Consider the following 20,115-nt stretch of genomic DNA (forward strand, 5'->3'; position numbering starts at 1 on the left):
CTCTGTGATACCCTGGGTATTACCAATGAGGCCATGGCTTGGCTGACTTCTTTCCTCTCCGATCGACCCTCCCAAGTCCAACTTGGGTCCTTCCTCTCATCTATCTCTACCTGTGGTGTTCCCCAGGGGTCTAACCTCTCTCCCTGGCTTTTCACCCAACACCTGGCACTTCTTGCACACTGCACTGCCGCTCTCTGCCCCAACTTTCAGTGCTATGCGGATGACACTCAGCTCATTTTGAGACTCCCTTCAGCCACTTCTTCTCGTTCTCTCATCTCTGACTGTCTGTCTGCTATCCAGGAGTGGTGTGCTGCCAATGATCTCTGCCTTAATGCCAGTAAGACCGAGGTTCTCCTCATCGGCACACCTGCTCCCTCATTTCCTGTCACTCTCTGGCCGGCTTCTCTTGGCCCTCTTCCTGCTCCCACCTGTGCTACAAACCTCAGGGTCATCTTCGACTCCATGCTCTCCTTCTCTGCTCACATCTCTAAGAAGTGTCACACTACCAGCTGCACCTCATCAGAGGTATTCTTCCTTTCCTCTCCTTCCCCCAGAAGCTCACTGTCTCCAGAGCTCTGGTTCTCTCTAGGCTAGACTACTGCAACAGCCTCTTTCTAAATCTGCCTGCTTCTACCCTCTGCCCTCTGCAACTCCTCCAGAACAGGACTGCAAGACTTGTCCTTGGCCTCAAGCCCAGGGATCGTATCTCTCCAGGACTGAAATCTCTGCACTGGCTCCCAGCGGCTGCGAGGACGGAGTTCAAAAGCCTCTGGATTGTCCACAAGGCCTCTGGGGCCTCTCTTCCTAAATATCTTCGTTCTCAAGCTCTTTGCTCATCTGCCTCTAACTCCCTCAAGGTCAGTCGCTTCTCCAAGCAACAAGTTGGTGGTAGATCTCTTTCTTCAGTTGGGGCCTCCCTCTGGAACAGCCACTCTGCCTCCCTGAAACGTGAGGAGAACCATCTCTGGTTCTGGAAGCACCTCAAAACCTTCCTATTTGCTTCTGCTTTTTTCTCCTTCTCTCCCCTGCTAAAATCCTGCCTGAAACTGCACTGGTCACTTGGTTACCCTCCGATCACGGGCTCAGGTCCCCTCTGCCGCCAGTTTCACACCAGCACTGCCTCCCTGCCATCCCCCGCACTTGGGGACTGTTTTCTGTATCCCTACAGCCCCCTACCAGCACTTGACAACTGATGTCTGCACTTACCCTTGCACTCGCCACCAGCTGGTCGCATTTTTACTTATTGCTTTTATTTATTCTATATATTTTTAATGTCCATCCCATGTACTGCACGTCCCCCTCCCCCTTCCGCTGCACTTGCGCGATCTCATTGTCACCTGGCCTAGTAAGATCATTGTCTCTGTCTTCCCTTTGTTCCCCCTCCCTTGCCTCGTCGCGCCTTGAAACACTTGTGTATAGGTGTGTTATAAATGCCATATCATATCATACCTTATTTGATCACAGAAAAGGTACACAACCCACAGCCAAAAAATAGTTATACTTTCTCTCTTTCAAGAACCTATAACCAATGTTTCTTTATCAATCTATAATAAACTTGTAACCAATTATTACATTTCTCTTTCGGTCTACACATAGACTTAGAAAAATATAAGTTACTTGACTGTAACTATGGTTCTCCCGCATTGGTATCTCTCAGAGATGACCTGACTATTTCCCAGTCATCAGTGTGGAAATCCTTGGCATTAGCAAAGCAATATAAACATTAAGATTAATTAAAATATACACCCTATTGACATGTTGGCACTGACCAATGATGCCAGTGCCCTAAGCTACCCTATGGAGGCCATTTCTAGGTTCTATAGGACAAGATATCTGGTCTTTCCATCAAATACTTTTCCATCAAATTAAAATCCAACGAAAATTATCCATTGCAATGCATTTCCATCGAAAAGCATTTCCACTGAATAATTTTCGCTGGATTTTAGAGTTAGAGATAGGTTTAGGGTTGGGGTTAGGGTTAGAGTTGGGGTAGGGTTAGGGTTGGGTTAGGCTTAGGGTTAGAGTTAGGGTCAAGGGTTACCGTTAGGGTTGAGTTAGGGTTGGGGTTAGGGTTAGGGTTAGGGGGGGTGCCCTTGGGGGTTGGGAGGTAACCCCCCATTAAACAAACATTAAAATGTTACATGAAGCTGGCCAGTGCTGAAATACTTTAAAGATTTCAGGATTGGACAGCTCCATGTAAAGTTTTAACGTGAAAAATAAATGCATCAAAATGCTATCTTTTACATTTAAATGTACATATACATCGAAACTTGGCCATTCCTATATTCGATGGACAAGTTTCGATGGATATATACTTTTAATTCAAAAGATAGCATTTCGATGCATTTATTTACGTTGCATTTTTTTCGATGGATTTTAATTTCGATGGATCTTTTTCAATGTAAAGACCATGAACCACAGGACAAGTCACACAGCATCAAACATTTATATGCATTGTGAAATTGTCTCAAAGGCGGAGGAGGGTGGGTAGCATATTAAATCTATGAAAGAGACTAACGCTGGAGAACCATAGTTACAGGTAAGTAACTTGTTTTTTTCTCCAGCATTGGATCTCTCATAGCTTCACATTCTCTGATTAGAGTAGCTAGGAGTACATTAAACACAGGGAAGGCGGGAGAGGCATCAGAGTCTAGGCAGTAGTGTAAGGTAAATGTGTGTGCCATCTTGCAGGTAGCTACTCTACAGATTTCCCGAAAGGGGACTGTAAAACATGAGTAGCTGCTTTGCCTCTAAATGGAGTTGGCAGTTAGAGTACCAGCCAGGGGTCTACTACCCCTGTGCGTGCATACACGGTAGAGAGAAGAGGCTCAGCTCCAGTCTATGCAGATTTCGCTAAGCACATTTAGCAAGGTACATGTGGGGGATTTAGCTACCCTTTCATATCAGAAGAGGCATCTACCAGTGTCAGGGATGGCAGAAACTGCAACTGGGGTGCAGTGATCGGCTGGAGCAGAGCCTCTTGTCTCTTTCGTATCAGCACCCACAGGGGTGTTGAGGCCCTGAAGAAAGTGGTACATTAAAAGAAAACAGTGAAACCGGTAGGCCAGGTAGACCTCCAATGATGAAGGACCTAGTAGTCTCACCCAGAGGTATAGTAAGTGGGACAACACCACTTTGAAGAGAAACACTTCAGATTAATCAGGTTGGAATTGGGACTATGCACAATCCTATGTGTTTAATCTTGAAGCAGGGTTAAAAAACCTTTTAAACCTTTAAAAGTATTTGTAGAGGGAAAAAGAATAAACAAGAAAGTGATTCACCTGCACAACCCGCAGCACATTCCAGGGTTTATTTTGTAAGACCCATAGACAAATGTGCTTTTTTATGTCATTAGGAATTCACAAAACATTTAATTGCCAGAACGAGTTATGGCAAGCTTCTTCTCATCTATCCCCTAACCCTAGATAAGCGGCACACCAGCGCAATATAGGGTCAGACACCACACGAGGGACTAGATACAATGGTTGGAGGTCAAGTTGTTAATAATTACACACAGGGTAACTCAAAAAAGACCAATGAGTACAATTATAGACCTGTCGTCATATCTGTGAAGAAGGGAAAGGGCAGTCAGGTGTGTGTGACTCTGATCAATCACCTGACTTTGCCTGACTGTTGTGTTGGGACCTGTCAGGTAAACGGCTCTGGTGTTAGTCAGCTGTCTTTCGTGTTGTGTGAAAGTGTGTGTCGGAAAGAAGGGGGGGCAGTGTTTTGGAATATCCTATGTTGTAGGATGGGGAAAAAGTTTTTAAAGAAGGGGCATATCGCGTCTCACCCGTCGGTGTCCCATTCCCACTCCCCAAGGACCCTCATCCAGGTGATCCTCCCACACTGGTCCACCCCCAGGAACTGGATACAAAAGCGATGGTTGTATGCTGGCCACCTGGATGACAGATCCCTGGGGACTAGATCGGGAGATACCTTCAGGTTTCCCACATTCCCTTCCTCCATGCGATGTGGCCACATTTGTTTCACTGAGGAACAAGGAAAGAAAATCTACATTTCCTTTGTCTTTTACTTTTCGGTGTTCAACCGTGAAACAATAGGATTGTAGGTCTAGAAACCATTGCATGACCCGAGGGTTGGAATATTTGAGTTGGCTAATCGAAACTAAGGGCGAGTGGTCGGTGACAAGTGTGAACTTTCATCCTAATAGGTAGGACTTGAGATGGATAATACCCCATTTGATGGCTAGGACCTCTAGCTCTACCACAGAGTACTTTTTTCACATGGGAATAACTTGCAACTAATGTATAGTATGGGATGTTCTAGTCTGTCACAGATTTGGGAGAGGACGGCTCCTAACCCTATAAGGGAGGCATCCGTCTGTAACACAAAGTCCTTTGAGAAGTCGACTACCTTCAGGATTGGGTTCTAAAACAAAGTTTGTTTCAGGATGTTATAGCACATCTCATCTTCGTCATTCCAATGAAGTTTCTGGGGTTCTGCATTTTTAAGTTTATTGGTGTGCTGAGCTATTTTGTCTGAAAAGTTGGGGATAAACCTACGGTAATTCCCTATTAATCCGAGGAAGGCTCTAAGGTCTCTTTTGGTCTTAGGTGTTGGTGTACCTAAGACAGCTTTTACCTTTTCATGTTGGGGTTGTACGTTACCATTCACTACAAAGAAGCCAAGATATTTTACGGCTCATTGGGCCAATCTGCATTTAGCTGGATTCGCAGTTAGGCCAGTGCTTCTGAGGCCTTTCGTGATGGTATAAAGGTGGAAGAGATGGTCCTCCCAAGTTTTACTATAAATGACGATATTGTCAATATAGGCTTCACATAAATCTGAGTAGGGTTGTAAGATCATATCCATGAGGCATTGGAAAGTGGCCAGTGTGCCGTGGAGGCCTAAGGGGGGGGACTTTAAATTGGGATAGTCCTAAAGCTGTTGAAAAGTGGTTTTTTCCTTATCTGGCCCATCCATGGGAACTTGCCAGTACCCTTTGATTAAATATAGGGTAATAAATAGGTGGCTGTTCCAGAGTTTATCAATTAGGTCATTGATTCGTGGCATGGGATAGGCATTGAAGTCCAAGATGGTATTGACTTGACGGAGGTCTATGCAGAATCTCCAGGAACAGTCAGGTTTAGTGACTAACACAATAGGAGGGGACCATGGACTTGAGGAGGGCTCTATGATACTGGCTTTCAACAATTTGTTGACTTCCTCAATCATTATCTGTTTATGGGCTTCTGGTAGTCGATATGGCTTTAGATGAACAACGTTTAGGTGTTCTGATATATAAAGGTACGTACCTTTTACTCTTCCTGGTTTCTCTAAGAATACATCAGGAAATGAGATCACTACATCTTTTAGATATTCTTGCTGTTGCACAGACAACTCGGAAGGAATTAAGTCAAAGTTGTCTATGTCCTCAGGAACCAGACAGGCTAGTACTTTGGCATGGGTGGCTGACGGATTCCATTCTTTCAAGAAGTTTATATGGTATAAGTGGACTTTCGGTTTTCTGTCTGGTTGGGCTATTTTATACGTACAGGCTCCCGTCCGTTTCTATTATCTCATAAGGTCTATGCCACTTGGAGACAAGTTTGTTTTCTGAGGTGGGCAAGAGGACCAGTACTTTCTGTCCTATGGAGAATGATCTTACATCTACTTTTTTATCATAAGCAGCCTTTTATTGACTCTTGGCCTTCCCTGTATGAGTACAAACCCAAGTCTCTGACCATTTTCATGTGTTTCCGCATTCGAGTGGCAGTTTGTGAGATTGGAATGGGGCCTCTTCTCGTTCTTCCCAGGTTTCTTGTGGGTTCTCTTCCGTAAGAGCAATTCAAAAGGGAGAAAAATCTGTGGAAGCTTGGGGTTTTCCTTATGGCAAATAAGGACCATGGAATCATCCGTTCCCAGTCCGTCCCGTACTGGTCTACTAATTTCCGTAAAATTAATTTTAGGTTCTTATTAAATCAGGCCATTGGTTTGTGGATGGTGCACAGAAGTTCGCAAGGTAGTGATGTGGAGTAGCTCTTTGACTTCGGCCATAAGCTTACTCATAAAATTTGAACCATGTTCGGTTAGTATTTAACTGGGAAAGCCAACCCTGAGAAAATACAGTAGAAGATGCTTAAGGATCTGCTAGGTGGTGTTATTTCGCATTGGGAATGCCTCGGGATGTCGGGTTCAATAGTCTACGATCACTCGGACATATTTATTGCCCAATGTAGATGTCTTTAGAGGTCCTACTATATCCATGCCAATTCTAGAAAAGGGGATTTCTATGATCGGTAACAGGTTTAGAAGGGCAGGTAATGGGATATGCGTGCTGGTCTTCTGCCATATTTCGCAGGTCTGGATGAAAGTTTTTATATCGGCATGGATACCCAGCCAATAAAACTTCCCACTAAAGTGTGCCTGTGTTTTAAATTATCCTAAATGCTCTCCAGTAAAATGGGCCTGTGTGATCTCTAGCACAACCTTTCAATGACTCCTGGGTATTACTAATTGGGTTTTTACCAAACCTTCCGTGGAAGTTTCTCTCCTGTAAAGTAACCCTTTTTTTTAAAGAAAAAGGGACTGCCCTTTTCTGTGCCTTTTTCTTACAGAATTTAGCTGGCAAAGGCTAGGTCCGAGAGATGGTAGGTTTGTCTACTTTCCATTCTTCGATGTCAGGAGATTTATCAGCTTCCCCAGAGCCTACATTACCTCTCTCAGTTTTATCTGGTTCACTTCCTTTAAATTGAGCGAATGGAGCTCTTTCCAAAATCCCTTGAGCAATCTGATCTCCTCGACGTACTTCAAAAGGGACTTCCCCATGATTCTGTAAGAGAACATTCACGTCTCCCTGGAAGTCACGATCAATAACGCCTGCTAAGACATCTATTCCGAACGTCCATGCTAAGCCAGATTTTGGGGCTTATCAGATGTAACACCCCAGAGGGGGTATCAAAACTAAATCCGTAAGAATCATTCCTCTTTTCCGAGTGGGACTAATAGCTTCAATACTGCTGCAGATAACAAACCCTATTGATTCGTTGGTGGCAATGGAAGGGTTTGAGGGCTTTTTTATTTCCCATGTCTCAACTTTTCACTGATCTTTCTATGCTCTTGTGGTTGGACTAAAGGTTGGTTTCTATAACGGGGGAAGTGAAAAATCACTTCTTTTTCATGAATTCCGTAGTGCAGCGAAATTATTTCTGTTCTGCTTTCGCGGTCAATGGGCGATTTTGTTAGCCGGGAGGCACTTATAAGAATAAGAATATTTTCTTTCAAGCCAAGAATTCTTCTCCGGACCTGGTTATAAAACACAATTGTATTTTTGATTTTGCTATTTGTTTCTTAGTGTGCAGGATGGTACATGTTATCTAACGTATGTACTAACCTTGTGTTTCTTTGGTGACTTATTGACAGCGTTGACGCTAGGTCCTAGAAGCCTTCAGCCTTGATTCGGACACAGTCTTTCGGTTTAATGCCGTTTTAACTTCTGTCTTGCCCACCGGCCTGTGAGGACAAAAGGTGGGGAGGACGTTAGGAGGGCTCTTCTTAAGTTACTCGTAGGCTTTCCATAGTTTACGGGAGAAAGACATCCAAGTGTTTCTGTGCCTTGGTTTTGCCCGCTTTTCACATCTCAGATTTTGGAAAAAACAGGAATAATTTACTTTATAAATGATACCGATAGGTTCAGAAGGCTCTCGGATTTGTAGCAGCTCCTCTTGGTCTGCGCGCGGAAGCCAATTCGACTGTCGCTGTGCCCTGGGAGGGTTGTTCTCTTCCGTGTTTGCGTGTCGCGTCACTATACGTGTGTATGTCTGGTCTGTGTCTTTCTTTGGAAACAACACATCTGCGTCTGGTCCAGACGGCCATCTTGGAAAGGTGCAAGTACATGGGTAGTATATGGCACATTAAAACGTTAGTGAAATCCTTCCTATACTCAATCTTATTGTGGAAAAAACATAACGAGTCGTGGACTAGTGGGCTGAGAATAAGAGACGTTATGACAGTAATTGGGTGTGTTGATTCCCTGTTCCGTTACGAGTTGTATTTCACAAAACTTCTAGAAGAAAATGCTAGAAGAAACAACTAGAAGAAAATGCCCCATTCCACTGCTGAATTCAGACCATTTTTTACTGTATCCAAATCAAAAATCCATTTCTGTCCGCATTTGCGTAGCGCCAAATCTCGATCAACTCCTCTTTTTGAAATTTGGACTGTTTGAATGATGAACCAAAACATTTCGCAAGGTTTGTGTTTGAGGAGAAGGTAGTGGGCGACCAAAGGTTTGTTTGGTGTCTGATTTCTGATGTTTGTTCGGTGCTCTCCTATGCGTACTTTTATATGTCTTTTGGTTTTGCCAATATAAAGCAGTTGGCAGGGGCACTGGATCGCATATACTACCCATTGGGTGCTGTAGTTTGTGAATGATTTGAATTGGCAATTTTTTCCTTTCAAGTTGACATTTTTCATGTTTTTTGTTAGTGAACAAACAGAACAGTTGCCGCACTTGAAGTGTCCTATTACAGGTGGTAAGTCCCAGAGTGTTCTTTGTGTGTCAACTTTTGTTGTTGTCTGAGGATACGTGTAGACAAGATTGTCTCGCAAGTTCTTTTGTCTTCTCAAGGCAAATCTCGGGGGTGCTGGATCAAAGTCTTCTGTTTTTATAATGTGCCAGTTTTTTAGGAAGAGTTTACGTAAATGATGGCTAATGGGGCTGAAAGTTGTAACACAGGTCATCTTTTCCAATGTTGTTTTGTTCGGTGGATTAAGGCATGTTTCTCGGTTTCTATTTTTCGCTCTTTTGTATGCCACGTTGATTTGTTTTTTAGGGTAGCCTGTTTGTTCAAGGTGTTTTTTAAGTTGTTTCCCGTGCGTTTTGTAATCGTCGAAGGTGGTACAATTGCGACGAACTGAGAAATTGGCCAATGGGAAGGTTGCTTTCAGATCTGCTGGGTGGTAACTTTTGTACTGCAATAAGGTGTTTTTATCCATTTTTTTCCTGAACAGATTTGTGCTTAGAGAGCCATCCGCTTGTGTTCTAATTTCCAAGTCTAAAAAAGGAATAGTTTTTGTGTCATATGCATGGTGAACTTAATATGCGTGTTGCGTTGATTTAGCCATTCCTGAAATTCCAAAAGTAGAGTAACTGGACCTCTCCATATTAGAAAACAGTCATCAATATACCTGTGCCAAGCAATAATGTTTGTTTTTAAGGGGTTATTGATGTGGTATATAGGGTTCGTCTCCACAAAGTCCATATACAAGTTTGCAATGTCAGGGGCGAATGTTGCCCCCATATTCGTCCCGTGTCTTTGATTGTAGAAAGAGTCTTCGCACATGAAGTAGTTTTCCATGAGTGCCAGTCTTGCGCACTCGAGGATAAAGGCGGTTGGAACTGTTTTGCTATTCATGTGACGTTAGTTCAGATATTGTTCCAGGACTTGTAGACATTCAAGCTGTGGGAGGCTGGTATATAAGGCAACAACATCTAGTGTTGCTAAGATGTCTCCTTGTTCAATTTTGATAACATCTATGATTTTGATCATACTGGTCGTATCCTTGATGTATGATTTCATTTGTGATACGAAGGGTCTCAGAAACCAGTCTACATACATTGACTGCGGTTCTAGGATGGAAACTATCGGTCTTCCTGGTGGTTTAGTACTGTTTTTATGTACTTTTGGCAACAGATAGAAAGCTGGGATAGTTGGGTTGGTTTTGATAAGGAAAAACTTCTCATCATGTCAATTGCCTGACCCTTGTGTTGGGACATGTCAGGTAAACGGCTCTGGTCTTAATCTGTTGTCTTTCGTTTTGTGCGAAACTGTTCGTGTTGGAAAAGGGGGTGGCAGTGTTTTGGAATATCCTACATGGTAGAATGGGGAAAAGGTGTTTAAAGAAGAGGGATACCGCGTCTCACCTGTCAGACTCCTACTCCCCAAGAACCTCCCAGCCAGGTGATCCTCCCGCACTGGCCCACCCGCAGGAACTGGATCCAAAATCGATATATCCCCAGGGACTAGATAGGGAGACACCTTCAGGTTTCTCACATTACGCGGCCTTCCCAGTTTCTGTTCAGTAATTCAGAATTTCGGAGGCTGTGTGGCTCTCACTGGCTCTACCTCCTGCTTGCGCTACACTATTAGGGGGCCCCCCTGCTGCAACATGATTCTCCCTGATCTCAATATCAGTGTGTCCTCCTCCTTAAAAATCCTTGTCATAGTGAAGTCGAGGTTTGTCCTTAAATAGACAGTTTCTAGTCTCCGATAGTTATGGTGCATGCTAACGTTGTCTTCAGCCCAGTCTTGGTTTTTATTGCTTTTAAGCATTTCAAGCAGTCCCATGTAGGCGATCATGGGGAGCGGTTAGGGATTTCCTAGGAGGAACTGGAGTCTTTGTCCCCTAAGGGGGAGGTTCCGCTTTGGGGAGAAGGGACAAATTCCCTCAATTAGTCACAGAGCATGGTGACGGATTTTGCTGCTCTGCCTGGTCATCAGATCGAGTGTCACTGGCAGCCGGAATGGGGGGCTGATTGATAGGTGCAGTTGATCCGGGTACCAGATCTGTCTCAGTCGTGATGGGGCTTTTAGGAGGATCTCACATTCAGTAGTCCTCAGCCAGTTCAGTAACCTCTGTATCATCAGAATTGGGGGAATGCATAGAGTTGCCTGACCTTCCACGGCATCGAGAATGCCTCCCCCTGCAAACCTAGTTGGGGGTAACGGCTGGCAAAAGACAGACACTTTATGGTGGCTACTGCCGCAAAGAGGTCCAATCATGGGCATTCCCCACATTCAGAATATTTGATGCAGTGCTTGAAGTCCTCAGTGCCCATTTGTGGGAAAGCAACGCACTCCGGCTGAGCGAATCTGCCATGGTATTTATCACACCAGGATGGTGCTCTGCTGGTAAGTATATGCCATTGTGAATAGGCCATTTCCATAGATGATATGCTTCCGTGGACAGCAGACTGGAAAGGATACCCTCTGCTTGTTCATGTAGTACATTTATGTGGTGTTTCCGGTCTGTATACTGATGGAGGACACCTTCATGACTACCCGGAAAGCTTGAAGTGCAAGGTAGATTGCCCTAGCTACAATACTTTTATGTGCAGATGACTCTCCTGTTCGGTCCAACGGCCCTTCGTTGTCAGTTTACCAAGGTGAGCTCTGCAGCTCATGAGGGAGGCGTCCATGCTTATGATTGACTCTAGTTCCTGAAATGGAAAGCCCAAGGATAGTTTGGAAAGGCATTTCCACAGTCATAGAGCGTTCATGAAGCAACATGACCTGATCCCAAACTCAAAAGTTTTCTGTCACTGCTCGTTGTATGGGACATGACAGGGGCCAAGCACTGCAAGCGCTGCCAGATCCAAGTATAAATGGAAAAAGAATAATCCTGGCAAGAGAAAACTAAACGTATAGGCTTGTGCAAAGAGGTGTTTCAGTTCCTTTATTGTCCAAGATTCATAACATGGGAATTTTACCAAATCTTTAACATTGGGCCTCCAAAGGGTATCACTATGGCTGGATCGCTGTATACAGTTTTCTTCTGCTTGGGATTTTGAGTCATTGTTCAAGACCTGGCTTTATGTAGTTGTATAATGTGAATGGCATTCATGCAGAACTGCTGCATGTTTTGGAGTGAAAACTCCAGATGGTGCAGACAGTAGCCGTTTAAATGTTGAATCATGTCTCTTACTTCAAGTGCAATCTTGCTTTATCTCAATCTGCGCTTGCCTCCAGTGAAGTACTGAACTCAATTCAAGTTGCCAATCATGTCTTTCAAAAGGCTACAAAGCCTCAGCATTTGCAGATTTGACTGGCTCTTCCAGTGACTAAGTGAAATAGCCTTCAAAATGACAGCAGTGTCTAATGAAACCAACACAGATTCACTACAGGTGGAAATTCTGTAATTTAGCCCCCCCCTGCCCCTTTGCCGCTAATCATATGTGCCGAGAGACCTATGGGTGTGTAGCGCTATAGAAGAAATAAATTATGATTATTATTATTACATGTTCAGGAGTCCCTCAAGTTACATTAAGAAAAATGGTTTCCTACTGTTCCAGAATGGTTTTAAAATCATCATCTTCCAATTCCAATATCTTACTGTATACCATACTTTGCATATAGTAATAAAACAAAGCATTGTTTACCTTAAAGCTCCTGTTCAGATCAGGCATTAATAAAAGTAGAGTTCCATTCTGTGGGACTGCTCTGCTGGTATAAACAGATTGGAACTTATTCACATTGCTCTGCTGGTGGAAGCCAGGGCTGCCTCCTATATGTCCATTATTCCCTATTTTTCTGCTCGGATAATTCATACTTTCTATTATTTATTTGTTGGGAGTATTTTCCTCTTTTTAGTGAGTAAAATTGGCTCGTATGCTGCTTATCCATAGGGCTGCATACATCATAATGTGACAAATTGCTAATAATTCATCAATGTTGAATAAATAATGTTTGAAGTAAATACCTGGATCCGTAGCAGATATGATTGCTCCAAATAAAAGGCAGTCTGTGTAGTAAAATGTATCTGTAAGTTGCCCCACAAGCTGCATCAACTTCACAACGCCATACATCAGGTTCCTGTCGGGAATCAGAAGAAGAAACCAGTTAGACCTTTACTTGTTTTAATATGCTACAGTATATATGAAATAAAATATATATGAAATAAGTTCCCCTTCAAGCAATTGAAGGGGAACTTAACAATACTACCAGATAGCTTTTCCGTCTGGCGACAGCCCGAGGTGTTGCCACTTTAGAGACAACTTGCCTTTTGCTCTATGACAGGGGTGTCCAGGTCCAGACAAAATGCATGTGAATACTGTAAACTAAGTGGGAGTTAATAACATAGTGGGGGTCATTACGAGTTTGGAGGCAGCCATGGCGCTATTAGAGCCATGGCTGCCTCCAAACCTGGGTCCGGGTCCGGTCTCTCTGAATGGGGACTTACCAGGTCATTCCAACCTTGGAGGACCCGGTAAGTCCCCATTCAGAAAACCATTCCCCATTCCCATTTGAGCCCCCATAGGGCTCAATGGGAATGGGGAAGGAGCAAATAACGGGCCCACTAATAGCGGGCCCGTTATTTTCTCCATGATCCCTTATTGGGACCCGCTAAGAACAGCTGGTCAGACCAGCCGTTCCTGCTGGGACCCGCTAAGGGACCTCGGAACATGGCGGTAGGGGCTTAACGGCACCGCCATCCTTAACGGTGCCGTTAAGCCCCTACCACCATAATCGTAATGACCCCCAGTCTGTAGTTATCCGGAAATCTGGCATGGTTGGTGTTCTCAATGACTGGACTTGGAGGCATAAGATCTATGACCTCAGGGGTCAACCTTTCAATTAGAATGATTTGAATGGCCCTTTCATTCATCAAGACCCACTACACATGGTCAGGGCTTGCAAAATCCACTGGCCCACTAGCATTGGCGAGTAGTTTTTATGAAGGGTGAGTACCATTTACATGATACTCGACCTTGCTGGTGAGTATTGTGATGTTAGAAACATATTTTTATTTTACTGCAAACACACTTTGTTTGCAGTAAATGGCAAATATAGGTTTCACTGTGCATGCTAGCGGCAAATATGAAGTGTGCTTCTGGCGACATGCACAATTTTACAAAAAGCACTGGTAAATATTTTGCCACCAGTCACTTTGGGGCAAGTGCATTTCTCTTAGGTCGAGTATGTAAACTAAGGAACTCACCCTGCAGGTCAAGTGGATTTTTTAAAGGATTTGCTAGGCCTAATGTTGTACCAGCATACTGAAGATGGACTACGGAGAAAACAACAAGTTACTAGTCTGTAGTGACTACTGCACTCCTTGTCCCTAGTCCCCTTTCCTCCATAATTGTGGCACTTCATCCCAGGGAAGGGTGACGGTATTGGAGCATGACAAGCAGTAGTGTTTGTTTGTATTAAAAATGGAGGGAACAGCACCCATGCATGAAGTGCCTCTTGTTTGTGTCTTCCTCGTGCATACTCCCAGCCCTACCAGCAAGTCCTTTATTTAACTCTACTTGGGCAGTCTTTTTTATAGAGGGATGGGTACGTGGGCCATATCAAGGAAACGGGACTATGGAATAAGAATAGAGTAGTCACTACAATGAGCACCTTGTACTTACTGCTATGGCCTGTCCTCATTGCTCCACACTTGTGATAGGTTAGCAAGCACCCTAGTTCTGGGAGGAGGGATAGCAAAATCCAGGCAACATTGAAAAACTAGAACAGGTTGGAATGCTAACCAAACATGTTGCGAAGGACAGCTTGTCAAAACTGGGCAATTTCTCTTGAAAATGTAGTGCATAAAGAAATCCTGAGGAACACCAAAGTATATAACTTCCAGATGAACAAGTCTCTGGACACCCCCAAAGCTGCATAAGGGGGATTCATAAGTGGAGTCATTTTTTGGGGATTGTAACTTTCAAGAATGCAGCTCTCCATACAGGGAGTGATCGTGGATTTCATTGCTTTTTGTATGGTGGTAGGAACACCATATGTAAAAAAAAAAGTGATAGGTGGATCAAAAGTCCTTTGTCTTCCGAGTAAAGTTTAAAATCCATGCGAACATCCAGATTATGCAGAAACTCTGCAGGAATTATGCAGATTCTGATTCTGGGTTTGGGAAAAAGAAAGAGGGAGATTGATGCTCTGGTTTAAGTGGATTACAGACACCACTTTGGGCAGAATATTATGATGGGTTCAGAAGCACAACTGTTTCTTTGTGAAAGATTAACATTGAGCTTTGACAACACAAGTCTTGCTTTTCAGTGGCATTGTAGGCCTAAGTGATAGGCACCAAAAATCTGTCCTCCTGGAAACAAATCTCCTGTCTCCTGAAGCCATGGGCTGAAAGGGTTTATGTGTAAAGGTGAAGAGCAGCACACTCAGATCCCAAGAAGGGGCGAGTAGTCTTACATATGGGAACAATTTCTTAGGACGTTTAAAGTGTCTTTTATTTACCGGATCCAATAAAGAGAAATTCACTGAGTCTATTGTGCAGTAGGTCCTCAGGGCGAGAAGTCCTGCAGGAGTTCAATTTGATGCCTGACTTGGCCAAGGTCTGGGATGAATGAAAAGGTGTGTTCCAACTATCAGAACTTTGTCCATTTACTAGTGTTTTAATCCCAAGGGGAGCCCTTCCTTTCTGCTTTCGTAATGTCCAGATTATCTCCATAGAGACCAAGATGACCACGTGTCACGTTATCAGCAACCAGGCCACCATGGACATCGACTGATGGAAAGCATGGAGTATCTGTCCACCTCCTTTGGAAGATGGTCTGTCTGTACTGAAAGTAACACTGGGAATTTGTGAGAAAGATCTAGAAGATCCGAGTACCATTACCTGTTGGACCACATGCAAGCTATCTGGATCATGCAGCACTTCAGACTGCTTCTGAACTTGTGCAGTGCCTTTGCAACTAGTGGGAGGGGTTGGAATGCATAGACGGTCAGACCCTTCCACTGAAGGATGACACTGTTCTAGAGGAAGTCTATCCCTAGTCCCCTCCAGGATATGTACTGGGGGCACAATTTGTTGTCCTGGTTCAAACAGTGAGCATTTGACCATCCGTCCGTAGGTTGCAGCCCCTGGACCACCATGTTAGGTCCGGGTGGAGAGATGGAGGAACGTTGATCATCTCGGATTGGGAGCCCCACTCCTGGTTCCATGAGGAAGTGAAGTGCAGCTGAATCCTCCTCATCCTCAATCTCGTGTGTGGAATGGCTAATAGGACCGCCGCCAAGAGACCCAGGAGATGCTGGTACCACCATGCCGAGGAAGTGGGTGGTGGCCCTCTTGATGGCAGAGATATTGTCCCAGATGAGGCCCAAGAATGTCAGAGTCTGCTTGGGCTGCAGCTGCGACTTCTTGAGATTGAGCGAGAAGCCCAGATTGTGTACTGTGTTCATAAGGGCATGGGAAGAGTGGTGAACCGCTTCCGGAGATGTAGCCCTGAGGACCCAGTCGTCGAGGTATGGGTAGATATGGAGGCCCTGTGCTCTGAGAGGGGTGGCCACCATATTGATGAGCCTGGTAAAGACCCTGGGGGCCGAGTTGACGCCAAAAGGAAGGACCTTGTATTGGAAATGGTAGCCCATGATCCTGAACCATAGGAAAGAACGATGGGGCTGCCAGATCGGGACGTGTAGGTATGTGTCCTTCAGAACCAGGGAGCACATCCTGTCTCCCTTGCATAATTTCTCTGCTATAAAAGCTGGCGTAACCATCTTGAATTTTTGTAGGGGTAAGGAGACATTGAGGGTGGAAAGGTCCCGCACAACTCTCAGGCCCACCTGGTTCTTCTTCTGAATGGCGTAAAACCTTGAGTAAAAGGCCAAGCCTCACCTGGCTCTCTACGAGCGACCGGATCTCTACCAGAAGAGTTGCTGTCCCAACTTGAGGGAGTGGAGGGGAGGAAGGAGGAGAGGCTGGGATGGGTAGGCGGTACCCCGTAGATACTAAGGAGAGGATCCAAGGGTCAGTGAAATTCTGGCACCAAAAATGTGCATGGAGAGCAAGCCTGCCACCCACTGGAGACACGTGGACCCGAAGGGGCGTGTCATGCTTTCTTTCCTTCGAAGACTGTCGCGGAGGAGGGGGACTGGAAAAAGTCCTTACTCTCCCCCCTTTTTAATGCTTGTGTCGGTTCTGAGACGGCGAGTGGTCCGGCTGCCTGGATATCCTTTCCTGGAAGCCGCGGAACCCTCCATACATACGCCCCCTGTCTGAGCGCTGCTGTGACTAGCCATACGACCTGGGCGTGGTCTTTGTCAAGATAGATAAAGACTTGGCTGTTTGTGAGCTGTTTTTCTTTTCGCCCAGCTCCTCGTCCGTGGTGGAATGGAAGAGGCACCCCCTCCTCGAACGATAGATCTAATATGCATTCCTGGACGTCCGGGTTGAATTTCGTGGCCCGGAGCCAGGCCGTCCTTCTCATGTCCGTGGCGATACAGATGGCAGGGCCAGAGGGGTCGATATGGGCCACGGTGGATTCCATGAGGTCATGCGCCACCAGCTTGGCCTCTGCCAGCCCCGCCTTAAAACATGATTGGCTCTGCGTAGGGAGTTCTGTGAGGAAGTCCGCAATTTCCCGCCATAACCTCTGGTTAGCAACAGCCAGCATGGCATCAGCGTTGGCCTGACGAAGATGCATGGACGCGTTGAAATAGAGTTTCTTGCCATACGCCTCAAAGATCTTCTCCTCCTTGCCTAGTAGAGCCGCAGAGGAGGAGGCTGAGGATGACTGAGGCTTGGAGTATAGTGATGCCGCAGCAATCACCGAGGAGTGTGGTTGAGGATGGGCCGACAGCAAGAGTGTATCCCGCTCCATCTTCCTGTACTTGGCGTCCAGGCGTCGACTGACCGGCTGGGTCGAGTGAGGCTTAAGCAAACCCTTATTGGCCAGGGAGACTACATCGGTCTGCAGAGGAATCCTTGTTTTGGCAGAGGATTGTTGCATGAGGACTTCAGCCAGAACCCCCTCTACCGGCTGCTCAACCTCAGGCTAGGGCAGGTATTCCGACTCCCCCAACAAGACGTTCGTGGAAGGCCCTGGCTGAGGATGGCGTGTCCAGATCTTCCTCATCATCCGTGTCCTGCGGATCAGGAGGATCCTGCGGAGGTGGAGGAGTAGATGGAGCTGGAGGCTAGGGCACAGGGACTGCGGCCGGGGGCTGAGGAGGTGGCGGAGGCTTGTACGGAACCACCTGAAGAGTCAGCTGGGGAGCCGGTACCAGTGGCTGCATCGGGGCGGGGAGCGCCGGGGGAAGGCGCTTGTGGTGCCGCTAACATAGTCGGGAGGACTTCCCGGATGGCATCCTTGAGGAAAACCCCCATCCAAGGTGACTTCATGAGCCAGAGGAACCTCTCATACCCTGCCCGTATGGATGCAGTGGGAAGCTGCCCTGCACATAAGAAGGATAGGCTGTCGGCGACGTCCTTGGTTGAGGCCAGTCCCACCTTGACACTCGTTCTTCGCCAAACTCCTGGAATGGCTTCGGACGTGTGCCTCTGTCTGGCGCGGAAGCCATCTTGTCGAGCTGCCTGCCACGTGTTGCTCGGCTCGCTGGGCCCAGCCTCCTCCAGGACTCTTGTATGTGGATCACAAGGCCTACCCTGCTCCTCGGGTCTAGGCCCAGTAGGTGCGACACCCTAGACCCGGGGGTGGGTAGAGCTGCGTTTAGGCGCCCCCTCTGAGGCATTACTGGTATAAGTGCGTAGCCCCTCGGCCATATTGCCAGTACAAGAGCGGAGCCCCTTGGATGACGATCTGGTACAAGAACCTTCCGGTCCCTCAACACTGCCACCGGGAGGACCCGAGGGTCGGTAGCTGAAGCAGCCTCGGTGCACGTGCTGGTACAAGGACCTGAATGGTCCCTCCCATGTGGGAGATTCCTTGAGAAGGAGTCTCCTTAGCGGGGTGCGATGGAAAATAGCAGCCCTTCCTTGGGCCTGGCTCGCTGTTTCACTAAGTTCTTGAGGCCCTCTGGAGGTGACTTCTGGAAGAGCTCCCTCCACCTGGCTTGTCTGTTCTTCAGCGCTTTCGACGACAGCGAGCCACACACTGTACAAACTTGGCAACCGTGGTCTGGGCCAAGGTAACGCAGGCAGAGGGCGTGGCGGTCTGAAGCTGGAAGAGCCAGTTGCAGGATGGACACCTGCTGAACCCTGTGGAAGTAGACATGCACCGGGGAGGAGTGTGCATGCTCCCTCGGCCGCACCCCGGCGCGCCTCTAAATTTAAAGGGGAAGAAGATTTTTTCTGGTGAAAAAGATTCCGTCTCTCGTCCCTTGAAAGGGACGCCCATGAATTATGGAGGAAAGGGGATGGGACGTAAGAGTAGGTTAGGTATTACTGCCACTAATACCGATATTGCTTTTCCCAAAATTGTAATATTAAGTTTAGTTAAGGGATGTCCCTCTGCCTGTGCGTGAACACAGCCTATATTTTTTTGTCCCATGGTTTCCCAATTTGTAGGAAGAAAGGCAGCTTGCATCGCAGAACCCTTTGTCCTGGTGTCTAACTGGGCCCAGATTGTTTTCCCCTGAATTACCACAGAAATTTGATAATTTTTCTTCTCTCTGGTACAAAGCATCACATCAGGTTTTTCATTAGACCTTGTTTTTGTAGAATGGTCAGAGATGGTACTCTCACTAGAATGGGTATACATAATGTTGGCATAGGAAAACCCAGGGTTTGGTTTGTTTCTCCGCTCTAGTTTCTGCTCTGATGGTAGAGTAGAGTTGTCCAGTTTGTTGAATGGACAATGTTTTGTAGGGTGACCTAGTTTCCCCACAAGAAAACACTCTTGTTCTGGGGTCGGTATTTGACAGGGAGCCCACATTCCTGCCATGAGGGAATCAAGTTCATAATCACTGTCTTCTTCTATCAATCCAGTCTCTATACATTCTCCTCCTACTTCAAAGGTCTCCTCTTTGTCAGAGGGAGCATTGTCCAAAGGGAGGATTATGATATTTTGGGACTAAGAGATTTGGCAGTTCTCTGTCTTTAAGGAACAAGAAACATTTCTAGGTGGTGTGTAGTCAGGAAAGCTGTTATTTTCCTTGTCAGTTATCCCTGCCAAATAGACCTCTACTAGCTGATCATACGTTTTATCATTCCCTGAAGAATATAATGGAGCGACTGTAGTTCCAACAGTATTGTAATTTCCTGTTTTCTTGGGAAGAGGGATCTCCTGTATTAATGGGGTATCTGTGTCTTTGCTCTCTCCCCTTATTGGCCTTAACTCGGTCTGTTCATAACTAGACTCAGCGTTTTTCTCTGCCTCCCACTTCAAGTCATGTAAAAAGAATTCGTGGTCCCACTTCCCACCAAATTGCGTTCCTAGATTCCCTTCCTTTCTCTGCCTAATGTCAGATGGGGAGAAAGATTCCCATGGGTTTTCATGTACCAAGAGTCCTAATAGCTCGCCCTGCTTAATGTGTACTAGTTTGTATGAAAAATTCAAAAGGGCCATCTTTATTTGTTTTCCACCAAACAGAAGAGGCAATACCCTTAATGGCCCCCCAACCCCCACCTCCTGCATCTCCTTCCACCCAGGGGCATAGGTAGACAACTGAGTCAGATGGAACTTCCACTTTGAGCTCTGGGGAGATAATGATTTTGTCCCTACTGGGC

The 20,115-nt window shown here is 45.9% G+C and overlaps 1 protein-coding gene across 1 annotated transcript in view; it reads right to left on the reverse strand.

Annotated features, from left to right (window-relative positions):
- SLC9A7 (solute carrier family 9 member A7) overlaps window positions 1-20,115 on the reverse strand; it is an 889,600-nt gene that overhangs the window by 477,785 nt on the left and 391,700 nt on the right. The window contains exon 5 of the mRNA XM_069636615.1: window positions 12,445-12,557. Coding sequence (XP_069492716.1) covers window positions 12,445-12,557 — 113 coding nt within the window. The remainder of the gene's footprint in view (window positions 1-12,444; window positions 12,558-20,115) is intronic.

The sequence above is a fragment of the Ambystoma mexicanum genome, chromosome 7p (genome assembly GCF_040938575.1).
Source record: "Ambystoma mexicanum isolate Mex_15411 chromosome 7p, UKY_AmexF1_1, whole genome shotgun sequence".
NCBI lineage: Eukaryota > Metazoa > Chordata > Amphibia > Caudata > Ambystomatidae > Ambystoma > Ambystoma mexicanum.